General features: G+C 50.6%; 1 protein-coding gene across 8 annotated transcripts in view; it reads right to left on the minus strand.

The window, feature by feature from the left end:
• DGLUCY (D-glutamate cyclase) overlaps window positions 1-12,363 on the minus strand; it is a 162,711-nt gene that overhangs the window by 3,869 nt on the left and 146,479 nt on the right. For 6 of the 8 annotated variants that reach the window (XM_023205460.2, XM_023205458.2, XM_023205459.2 and 3 more), the window contains exons 12-13: window positions 10,581-10,742; window positions 5,994-6,145 (exon numbers count right to left, since the gene is read on the minus strand). In XM_023205460.2, the coding sequence (XP_023061228.1) occupies window positions 5,994-6,145; window positions 10,581-10,742 (314 nt within the window). The remainder of the gene's footprint in view (window positions 1-5,993; window positions 6,146-10,580; window positions 10,743-12,363) is intronic. The other 2 variants (XM_023205466.1, XM_023205465.2) reach the window with 1 other exon arrangement.

Consider the following 12,363-nt stretch of genomic DNA (forward strand, 5'->3'; position numbering starts at 1 on the left):
ATCCATCCATCATCCATCATCCATCCATCCCTGCATCCACCCATCCATCCATCAAACCATGCATCCATCCATTATCCATCCATCCCTCCATCCACCCATCCATCCCTCCCTCCATCCACCCATCCATCCATCCATCCATCCATTATCCATCCATCCCTCCTGCCATCCATCCATGCATCCATCATCTCTCCATCCAACATTTCCTGAGTGCCTTCCCTGGGCCAGGCCCTGAAGTAGGGACAAATAAGTCATCATTTGTTCCCCCAAGAGCTCTCACTCTTTGACCCTTCACTCCCTACCTACCACTGGGCATGTGAATAACAGGGTACTCTTCTGTTTCCCCAACCCACATGGCTGCTATGCCCTGGGCTGATGGAATATTGCACATCCATACTCACCATGGGTGCTCAGTAACTGCCCTGGAGCCGAGATGGAGCAGAGAGGGGCTGGGAGACTGGCCAGAGCCCTCAGGCAGCCCCCTTCAGCCTCCACTTCAAGGCAGTGATACAAAACAGGCCCAGCTGCTGTGTTCCTCTTCCCCAAGTACTGGGTGGAGGTAGGGGAAGTCCAGGAAACCTTTCCTGGCATTTGTTTATACCATGAGCCCCACGTCTCCTTAGCCTCTTTCCTGCCCAGGCATCAGCTTCCTGGCATTGGCTCACCCCTCCCAGGGAGTGCCTCTTCTTTGTGATCTCTTGTAAAGGGCTGGCATGAGATGGGCTGGGATGTGAGGTGAGGCACTGCCTTGTCCCTGGGCTCTGGCACAGGCAATGACGAGGCGGGCGGGAACGTGGTGCTGAGGCTTCCCGTGGAGCAAGATGGGGCTCGTATAATCATGGTCTCACCTGGCAATAGGCAGGGGCGAGCTGGCTCCCTGGGCCGGGCTGGGGAGTGTGACAGCGGGAGAAACAGCTCCATCTGCCTCCCGGCCACACAGGGAAGGACAGGCATTCCCATGTGACGCCACACGGCACCTGGAGGCCCCAGCTCTGTCTTGGCCTTCACCTCCTTCTGCGCTGGCTGTGGGAGCTCTCCTTGGCATAGGCCACCTGCTGCCACCATCCTAAGCCTGGCTCAGGGACACCCTGACACCTGCCCCAGCCTGACTGAAGTAAAGAAAGGACCTCGTCAGGATAAAAAGGATGATGATGATAATGATGGTTGGCATTTATTGAACACTTACTACTAATCCATGCCAGGCACTATGCCAGGTGCTTTACACAAAGGGACTCATTTCATCTTCCAATCACCCAAAAAGTAGATCTGTTCTGACCCTACTCGAGGAAACTGAGGAATGCTGAGGTTGGAGACTTGCTCAAGGCTGAAGTGGGTGGAGCCAGGACTTGAACCAGGCAGTCAGTCAGGGCCTGTGACCTTCCTAACCACCACTTCACTCACCCAAGGCAGGCCAGATGTTTTTATAAAGGACTTGGTCCAGGAAACAGAGAAGTCTACAAACTACAGAAGTACAGAGAAGAGAGGGGCCCTAATCCAGCCCAGCATCCAGGCAGAGCCGGCCTGGCTACCTGCCGTCTGAGGACTCCATCAGGCTGAGGGGAAGATGGCCCCATGAGGGGGCTTCCCGAGGCCTCATCCTTGGAGGCCTTCAGTCCCTCCCAGGGACCCGCCCCCTGCCCAGAGCTCCGTCACCCTGCCGAACTGCAGCATCTTGGCCCCCAAGCTGAGAAAGACCAAGTTCTCCAGCTCCTTAGCTCCAAGCCCTCCTTATCGGCCCTTGCAGGTACCACCTGAGTGTCCCTGTAAAGTGTCATCAATTGGTTCTTGGCTCTTGATGACGTCTGAGGAATGCTTGCCCTCAAGTACAACCCAAGGGCACTGCCTCTCCCTCACTCTGAGGCTCCCCTGGGCCAAGAGCCAGAGTGGGCAAGGTGTGCCCGGGTAGTGGTGTCCACCTTCCCTGGCCTCCTCGGCAAGGTGCCCACTTCTACCATACTCAGGTCAGATCCCTAAGGACCCCTGTCCCCAAATGCAACTCACTGAGCAGAGCTGTGGGACATTTCTCTGCCCCAACCAATCAAGCTTTGCCACTAGCTCAGGCCACAGCTCTGCCCAGCATCTCTAGATGACTCAAGGACCCCCACGTAGTGACCCGCAGAACTCTAGCTATTCTAGATTCTAGCTATTTCCCCTGCACACTGTATGGCTTCATGTCCCCATACCTTTGCTTATGTGGTTTCTGCTGCCTAGAAGGCCTTTTCCACCCTTCCTTACCTGGCTACTTATATCCTACTCACTCCTCAAGACAGCTCAGTGCCACCTCCTCCAGGCAGCCTTCCCTGAACTCTCTGAGCTAAGCACTGTTTTCTGTGCTCCCACAGAAGCTTTTTTAAATTTAAAAAAAAATTTTTTTTTTTTGAGACAGAGTCTCACTCTGTCATCCAGGCTGGAGTGCAGTGGCGTCATCATGGCTCACTGCAACCTCCGCCTCCCAAGTTCAAGTGATTCTCATGTCTCAGCCTCTCGAATAGCTGGGACTACAGGCGCCTGCCACTACGCCTGGCTAATTTTTGTATTTTCAGTAGAGATGGGGTTTCACCATATTGGCCAGGCTGGTCTTGAACTCCTGGCCTCAAGTGATCCGCCCGCCTCAGCCTCCCAAAGTTCTGGGAATACAGGTGAGAGCGACCACGCCTGGCCTCCCACTGAAGCTTACTGTGCCCATTACATCTTGGATCCTGAAATTGCCTGTCACGTGTAGTCTCCCCAGTGGACCCTGAGTCCCCCACCCAGGGAGACTCCTCATTGTCCCCTGGAGCAAGCCTGGGCCTGGCCCAGGAGAGGGGCTCAACAAACATGTGTTTGTACTTTTGCTTTTACAAATCCCCATTTTAGGCCAGGCACGGTGGCTCACGCCTGTATTCCCAGCACTTTGGGAGGCTGAGGCTGAGGCAGATCACTTTAAGTCAGGAGTTCAAGACCAGCCTGGCCAACATGGTGAAACCCTGTCACTAACTAAAAATACAAAAATTAGCCAGGTGTGGTGGCGTGCACCTGTAATCCCAGCTACTCAGGAGACTGTGGCAGGAGAATCGCTCAAAGCTGGGAGGCAGAGGTTGCAGTGAGCTGAGACTGCTCCACTGTACTCCAGCCTGGGCGACAGAGCGAGACTCTGTCTCAAAAAAGAAAAAAAGAAAACCCCATTTTATGTTCTTTATAAGGGTGGTACATTATTAATCGATTTATGAAGGACTGGGTAGAAATACAGAAGGAAAAGTTTCCACCTGCATGTTGGGCTGTGTGGATTTCTTTGGCTGGATTTGTTCTTTTGTGTCTGCGTGAATCAGGAATCATGTGTGAAGCAGCCCATGCGTGTTTTTTTCCAGTTCAGATCCAGGAAGTATAAAGAAAGCACAAAAGGCCCTCTGGGCCCCTCGAGGGCAGACCATTTCCCTCTGAAAATGTCACCACAGCTGCCTGAGCTGCCCTCCCCCATGCCTCTTCCCTGGCACTGCCAGGAACTGGGGCACTTCTGAGCGGTATTGGGAAAAGCCCAGAGGATGGAGTCACAGAGACCTAGACTCGGATCCCAGCTCTGCCTCTCAGCTGGGTGGTCTCAGGCAAGCCACCGGCTTCTCAGAGCCCCAGCTCCCTTGTCTGTAAAATGGGAATGACACCACCAATCCAGGCAGATGCTGGGGAGAAAAAGAGGCCAGAGGCAGGAAGGAAAAAGACACAGAGAAACAGAGGGAGAGACAGACAGAAGGAAAAAGGGAAGAGACAGGTGCAAGGCAACAGAAAAGAAAGACAAAAGAGCCTGGGTGTGGTGGCTCATGCCTGGAATCCCAGCACTTTGGGAGGCTGAGGCAGGTGGACCACCTGAGGTCAGGAGTTCAAGACCAGCCTTGCCAACTTGGTGAAATCCTGTCTCTACTAAAAATACAAAAAAATTTAGCTGGGCATGGTGACGGGCACCTGTAATCCCAGTTACTCGAGAGGCTAAGGCAGAAGAAATGATCGAACTTGGTGGGTGGAGGTTGCAGTGAGCCGAGATTGTGCCACTGTACTCCAGCCTGGGTGACAAGAGTGAAACTCTGCCTCAAAAAAAAAAAAAAAAAAAAAAGACAGAAAAGAGGCAGCAATGCAGATGTCTGGTTGCAGACGTTGGGAGGTATCGGGCCTGCCCACTGGCTGGGGACTTGCAGCAATGGCCCACCCAATCTCGGGGTCTTCTGCAGGCTCAGTGCTCAGGAGCCTCCTGCCTCTTGGATTTACCTTCCCATCTCCCCAGACCTTCCACACCCTCTTCCACAACCTTCGACACCCACCTCTAACCCCTCAGGCTGCTGTCTGCTCACAGGTGGAGTCACATCTAACCCAGGATTTAGATGGAAAGTCAGAGCTTTGGCCCCATTTTCCCAAGGTCCAAATTACCCAGGAAGATTCCCCAAGTAGGTGTCCCGTTAGGGACTGAGGCACTATGGATGTCCTGCAAGTCTGGTCCACCAGCTTCTCCTCCAGGAGGGGCAGGTCCCATCTCCTTGAGGAGCCCCAGAGGAGGCAGGTTAGAGCCTGGAATTGGTGTTAGGGGTGGGGCTTGCTCTACGGGGGCCATGGAAATTGAGGACCAAGGAAGGAAGGGCCAGTCCCGCCGCCACCTCGCTGCTCAGGCTTGGGTGCTGGGCGCTGGTCGCCTTCCTTTTGCATTTTCCCCATATGCATGTGCGAGTTCACATAAGTTAGACAGGCACACGTTGATGCCCTTCCTCTGCACTGGGCTAGAGCGTACCTAGAACTGCAAACACTCCAGAGCATGGGCTCTGCAGTCGGAGGAGCTCGGACAAAAGCCATCTGCGCTGCCTCTCAGGGAGAGTCCTCAGGAGAAAGTCACAGTGTTCTTGGGCCCAGCTAATATGATCTGTCCCTTCCCAGGGATTCTCTTTTTTTTTTTTTGAGACAGGGTCTCCCTCTGTCTCCAAGGCTGGAGTGTGCAGTGGTGTGAACATAGTTCACTGTAGCCTTGGATTCCTGGGCTCAAGCGATCCTCCCACTTCAGCCTCTCAGGTAGCTGGGACCACAGGTGCATGCCACCGGGCCTGGCTAATTTTTAAAATTTTTTTCTAGAGATGAGGTCTCACCATGTTGTCCAGGCTGTTCTTGAACTTCTGGGCTCAGGTGATCCTCCTGCCTTGACCTCCCAAAGTACTGAGAGACACGAGTCACCACACCCAGCTGGACCAGGGATTCTTAATGGCCCCAGACTACTTGAAGAATCTGATGAAACCACAGAGTCTTGCCCAGAAAAATACATGTACAGGAACAATTGTGCAAACAACTTCAGGGGCTCATGGACGTCCTCCTTACGGGCCCTGGGGTCTGAAGCCCTCTTCCACTTTTGTCTCACCCCTTACCTCCTGCTCTCCACCTCAAGAGCTATCTCCCCCAAACCATCACTAAGCCTGTCCTCATCTCCCAAGCCCCTGCTCCCCCCATTTCCCCCACTGGGATTCCTCTCCTTCTACCCGGCTTATTCCTTGCAGCCTCCAGCCCACAGGATTCTCTTCCCACCTTGTCTGTCCCCCTTAGCACTTTCCTTAGTATGACTGATTGACTCACTCTGGAGGTTTTAGTGGCCTCACTGAGTGGTGTGTTCCTTGCAGGAGGCTGACAGGACACCTGCCCATCACTACCAGTATGAAGTACCCACCATGGGTGAGGCATTCGGTTCCTCCAACAATGCTGACAGCACCCATTTTACAGATGAAGAAAATGAGGCTCAGAGAAGCTAAGCAACTCACCTAAAGTCAAACTAGAAGGAATATGGTCACCTGGATCAGGCCTGCCATACGATTCAGGACCACGAGTAGTGTAAAGGGCACCCGATCCAGGAGACCTCTGCTTCAAGGCTGGCTCTGTCTCTGGCTTTTGAGGGGCAGCAGGGTGCCAGCCCTTGGCTTATGGCTTGGGACCTCAGGCCTGCTGCTCATCCAGGGTAAAAGCTGCTTCCAGGCGAGCGGCTGGCTGGGGTTTGTTACCTTAATGACCGACGGGAGGGCCTGCATCCAGGCCTGATCTCCAGGTGCCCTGGAGGGTCCGACTGCTTTCCTCAGGTACTGACTGTGGACGGCACATGAGTACAGGATGTAGAGTGCACAGGCCAAGGCATAGCCTCCCCAGTTAGAAACACCTAGAACAGCAAAACAAGATTCCATCATGGAAGTGGAAAAGTCATGTGTCTGTCAGCCTGCCTCGAGGAAGCAGAACTATCTTCAGGACTGGTCCCCAGACCCGTAGCACCAGTATCACCTGGGAACCGGCTAGAAACACGAACTCTTTGGCCCCAGCCCAGAACTACTGAATAAAAAGCTCAGCAGGAGAGGAGGGGAAAGGAACAAGCTGAATTTTCTTTATTTTTATTTATAATAATTATTATTTTTTGAGACGAAGTCTTGCTCTGTCGCCCAGGCTGGAGTGTAGTGGTGTGATCTCGGCTCACTGCAACCTCTGCCTCCTGGCTTCAAGCGATTCTCCTGCCTCAGCCTCTTGAGCAGCTGGGACTGCAGGTGCGTGCCACCACGCCCAGCTAATTTTTGTATTTTTGGAAGAGACGGGGTTTCACCATATTGGCCAGGCTGGTCTCACATCAGGGGCCCGTGCTCCCACATCAGGGGCTCGGGTGCAAGGGAGGGTCAGGAGAAGACCCCTTAGCAGGGCCCAGCCCAAGGACCACAGGAGCTCTGTGTTCCAGAATCCAGTTTTGGCCTTGTGATCCGCCTACCTCGGCCTCCCAAAGTTCTGGGATTACAGACATGAGCCACTGCACCTGGCCTATTTTTATTTTTAATTTTTTTAGTGATGGGGTCTCCCTCTGTCCCCCAGGCTAACATGATCATAGCTCATTGGGGTAGAACCTCAAACTCCTGGGCTCAAGTGATCCTCCTGCCTCAGCCTCCCAAGTAGCTGGGATTATAGGTGCACCTGACTGAGTTTTGATAAACCCTCTATGTGAGTCTGATTCAAGCTAAAGTTTGAAAACCCTTACTCTAAACTATTTAATACATTGCTAATGACCATCAGAAAAAAAGGTTTAGGCAATAACCCTAGAAACCCATTCCAAAACACTCAACACGACGAAACTCTCCGTTCTGGCTGAGCTGAATCCCCTGTGCCACATGGAAGTCCACCCTCAGAGGGCAGGAAACAGCCCCGTCACGCTGGATCACATGGCCTCTTCACGTGCTCAAAGATCACTCCCAAATCAGCCTCAGACTTCCCTTCTTTTTCCATCACAGGCCCAAAGGGCTTATTCCTCAGTTTTGGGACCATCTCCTTGGCTTTTCCCTGAAACCTGCTTGAGTTCTCCATGCAGTTGGATGAAGGCCCTGCTAAGCTCTAGGTGCAGAGCACCACGAAAGAGAGGTCACTCCCGTCCAGGAGAGGAGGGGCTGTGCACACGGCCAGCCACGGGTCACTGTGACTGAGAGTTCATGCAAGATTATGGGAACATAAGGAGGGGGCACACATTCTGACCAGTTTAGGAAAGATTCACAGAAAATGGGTCTTTTAATATGGGCCTCGTAGGTTGGGTAAAATTTTGCCAGAAGAGGGGTGGAGGAATGGGAGTAATTCCAGTTTAAAAAAAAACTAACAAACAAAAACCCCCTTAGCCAGGCGTGGCGGCTCACGCCTGTAATCCCAGTACTTCAGGAGGTCAAAATGGGCAGATCACCTGAGGTCAGGAGTTGGAGACCAGCCTGGCCAACATGGTGAAACCCCATCTCTACTAAAAGTACAAAAATCAGGAGGGCTTGGTGGCGGGAGCCTGTAATTCCAGCTACTCAGGAGGCTGAGGCAGGAAAACCACTTGAACCTGGAAGGTGGAGGTTGCAGTGAGCCAAGATTGTGCCACTGCACTCCAGTCTGGGCAACAGACCAAGATTCCATCTCAAACAAACAAACAAAAAATCTTTAGTGAGTACAAAGGCATGTGGCATGAAAATACAAGGCATATATCAAAATGTGGCAGGTAAAGACCATGTGCTAAAAACAATACTATATTTTACTGATTTTAAGATGTACTTTTGTTACACTTACATCTCTGAAATTGAGATTATAGATTACAGATTGAGATTAATTGTAATCTCAATTACAATTACAGATTGAGATTACAATTGAGATCTCAATTGAGATTACAGATTGAGATTAATTGTAAGATACTTACAATTAATAGTATCTTACAGTTATAATTGGTTGTGTTTTCCTTAGTGGTATGTAAATTATGGGTAATTATTATCATCAATTACATTTTTTTTTTTTCTTTTTTTAAGACAGAGTCTCACTCTGTCACCCAGGCTGGAGTGCAGTGGCACAATCATAGCTCACTGTAACCTGGAGCTCTTGGACTCAAGTGACCCTCCTGCCTTGGCTTCCCAAAGTGCTGGGATTTTTTATTTTATTTATTTTATTTTATTTTTGAGATGGAGTCTCACTCTGTCGCCCAGGCTGGAGTGCAGTGGCGTGATCTCGGCTCACTGCAGGCTCCGCCTCCTGGGTTCACGCCATTCTCCTGCCTCAGCCTCCTGAGTAGCTGGGACTACAGGCGCCCGCCACCACGCCTGGCTAATTTTTTGTATTTTTAGTAGAGATGGGGTTTCACCGTGTTAGCCAGGATGGTCTCGATCTCCTGACCTCGTGATCTGCCTGCCTCGGCCTCCCAAAGTGCTGGGATTACAGGCGTGAGCCACAGTGCCCAGCCTTTTTTTCATTTTTAAATAAAGACAGGGTCTCACTCTGTTACCCAGGCTGGAGTGCAGTGGCACAAGCATAGCTCACTGTAACCTGGAACACTAGGACTCAAGTGATCCTCTTGCCTTGGCTTCCCAAAGTGCTGGGATTACAGGCATGAGCCACTACGCCTGGCCATCAGTGACATCTTATATTGAATGGAATAGAGTATCTTCTTTGACTGAATATTTACAACATGTGGCACTGTTATAAATGCCTTACACAGACTAGTTCCTGGAGTCCTTACAAGAAGCTTGTGAGGTGTAAGTACTGTTATTATCTCCATTTGAAAACTGGGAAACAGACACAGAGATATCACTAAGCCCAGCTAATATTTAAAAAATTTTTTGTAGAGACAAGTTCTCGCTACATTGCCCAGGCTGGTCTCAAACTCCTAGCGTCAAATGGTCTTCCTGCCTCAGTCTCCCAAAGTCTTAAGATTATATAGCTATGAGTCACTGCACCCAGCCTTCTCCTTCTCTTAACATTGTCGTTTGCAGGGCAGAAGTTTGAAACTTTAGTGAAGTCCAGCTTATCAACTGTTTCTTTCATGGATAATGTCTTTGGTGTTGTTGTCTAAAAAGTCATAATCAGTCAGACATGGTGGCTCATGCCTGTAATCCCAGCACTTTCGGAGGCCGAGGCAGGTGGATCACTTGAGGTCAGGAGTTTGAGACCAGTGTGGCCAACGTGGTGAAACCCCATCTGTACTAAAAATATACAAAAATTATCCAGGTGTGGTGGCATGTACCTGTAATCCCAGCTACTTGGGAGGCTGAGGCAGGAGAATCGCTTGAACCCAGGAAGTTGCAGTAACCAAGATGGCACAAGTGCACTCCAGCCCAGGCAACAGAACACTCAAAAAAAAGAAGAGGAAGAGGAGGAAGAGGAGGAGGAAGAAGAGGAGGAGGAGGAGGAAGAAAGAAGAAGAAAGAAGAAAGAAGAAGAAGAAGGAGAATGCCCTGGCCTACTTGAAAATGACTCATTTTTCCCTCCCCCTGATGCAAATGAGGGGATTTTTCTCTGATATTCATTGTGAGAACTTGGTTGAGCGCCCAGAGGCAAAACTCACAAGAGCACGAGTTCACTCAGACCACTGTGTCCCCTGGAGTTTTAAACTCTCATACCTGCCCGTACTGAGCCTCCAGCCATTTCTCAATTACGAAAAAGGTTTTCCCACCCCAGCACTGGTTCCCACAAGGTTCCACTCCTCTCCAGACTATGATCATGAAGTGGGAGACAGCCTTTTTCGGGGATCTGCCAATTTTCTTGAAATTTGGGGTGAGGTCAAAGGAGGAGGCCAGACCTAGAAGGACCTGGACACAGGAAAGGTGGGTCCTGCGGGAAAGGAGCAACAGTGGGAGGCGCAGGGAAGCCCAAGGCAGAAGTAGGTGAAAGGAAAGGTGGAAAGCTTCTTGCATCCTCCAAACACTTACCAGATAATTTTCTTACTGTCCATGCAGATAAAAGCACAGATGACTCTCTTCAGAAAGGCCTTCCTGACCGCTGGTCTGAAGTAGCCCTCCCATCACCCTCTCTCAGCTATCTGTACTATCGCCCCCAAAGCTCTCATTACTCTTTAGAATCATCTGATGCGTTTATTCGTCAGGGCTCATTCTCTATCTCCCAGTCCTAGAACGGGAGCTCTGTGGAGCAGGGTCACTGCAGCTATAACCCCGGTGCTCAGAACACTGCCTGGGCACACCGTAAATGTTTGTTGAATGACTGAATGAAAGGTCAGAGACTGAGCACCACCTCCCCTCCCTCCCCTGGTGCCCTCTGCACTACTCGCAGAGAAGAGCTTCTGGTCTGGTCAGACTCCAAGCCAGGTCCCTCACCCTGGGTAGCCGGCCAGACTGGGCAGCCATCCAAGTGCTCACCAGCAATGACGGCAAAGTCAGCCTCCACGTCGCAGGCGATGACATCCCCGTGCCGTATGTGCCTCCTCACAGCCTCCTTGACTTTACCCATTCCAAGCTCGTTGCCTCCATCACCGACTCCTGAAGGGAAGGGGAGCTGAGTCAGTGCCCGGGACCAGGGCAAAACGGGGAGGCCTGAAGCAAGGCAGCCCTATGTGTGCTTGTTGCCTTTCGGAAGGCAAAGACGTTGGCTCTGGATATATTCTCAGACAACCAGGAGTTGTGTTTCTTCCCCTTAGGCCTTCTAGAAACTTCTTTAGTTAAAAATGAGTTCACGTTTGGAACATACCACAGTGTGGTGTGTGCCCTTTTGGGTCACATTCTCCAGCCAAGATGGAGCATGTTCTATGCTCTTGGTGCCAGGCCCTTGGGAGATGTGGGTATGGTGACACTCAGGACCTCCCTTCCAGTGGCTCTGGCTCACTGAGCCCCCGGGGGATCTGGTGCAAAGTCAGTTCTAGAGCTTACTTTAAAGGCTTCTGCTGAAAGAATGTGAAATGTATGTGTTTTAGTTCATTTTAATGTATACCAGAGGGGTGCCTGGTTAACATCTGAAATATCATAATCAGGAATACACACTCCAAGTGTGGTTAGTGAGCATTTGAAAGAGCCCATAGTCTTGAGGCCCATCTGATAGTCCGCATCAGAGAATTTGTTAATTAGCATAATAAATGAATGCTAGAATAAATACATATTAGAAATGATTTAATTCACTGGTGAAATGAATGGTGTTCAAGATAGGTGGATTGGCTAAAAATAACTAGCAGGTACTTCTACCCTTGTATGGGTAAGATTTAAAAATCAAGTCTGGGTACAGTGGCTCATGCCTGTAATCCCAGCACTTTGGGAGGCCAAAGCAGGCAGATCACTTGAGTTCAGGAGTTCGAGACCAGTCTGGCCAATATGGCAAAACCTCGTCTCTACTAAAAATACAAAAGTTACCCAGGTACGGTGGCACATGCCTGTAGTCCCAGCTACTGCGGAGGCTGAGTCAGGAGAATCGTTTGAAACTGGGAGGCAGAGGTTGTAGGGAGCTGAGATCACACCACTGCACTCCAGCCTGGGCAACAGAGCAAGACTCCATCTCAAAAAAAAAACACAAAAACCTAGCAAGCCCTGAAGCATGTACCCTTTGAGGTGCTGCTGTAGATCTGGGGACACAGCTCCTGTGTCCAGATATTTCTGGAGGATTCTGTAAACTAGATGTTCAACCCAGAGGGCTGGACTCCCCAAGCCTACAGAACAGGTACATCACTATCTTTGTGTCTGCTTCTATAAAGGCTTGGAAGATGTGGAAGAATTCTGTCAGAGGCTAGTGTTCACTGTTGTGGGATCTAGATCTGATCCATCTCAAGCATCAGGGACTGGATTTGGCCAAAAGAATGACACAATTGTGAAGGACCAAACACCTTAGATTTATATCCTGATGGTTTTTCTCAGAACAGTTCTCTAGATCTATGATAGCCCACTGAATGAGGGGAATAACACCCACCATGTAACACTGTTATCTCGTCTACAGCTGTCTCTTTTTAGCATCTTATGAATTCCATCTTGTTTGGGCTTCATGTCCATCCTGTCATGGATATCGTGATCCTCACTGTACAGAGCTGGCAGTTCCTGATGGGGGCAGTACCTGGGCAGTCAGTGGAAGGTGGAGACTTAAACTCAGGTAACTTGGCCGGGCGCGGTGGCTCACGCCTGT

The sequence above is a fragment of the Piliocolobus tephrosceles genome, chromosome 6 (genome assembly GCF_002776525.5).
Source record: "Piliocolobus tephrosceles isolate RC106 chromosome 6, ASM277652v3, whole genome shotgun sequence".
NCBI classification, from domain to species: domain Eukaryota; kingdom Metazoa; phylum Chordata; class Mammalia; order Primates; family Cercopithecidae; genus Piliocolobus; species Piliocolobus tephrosceles.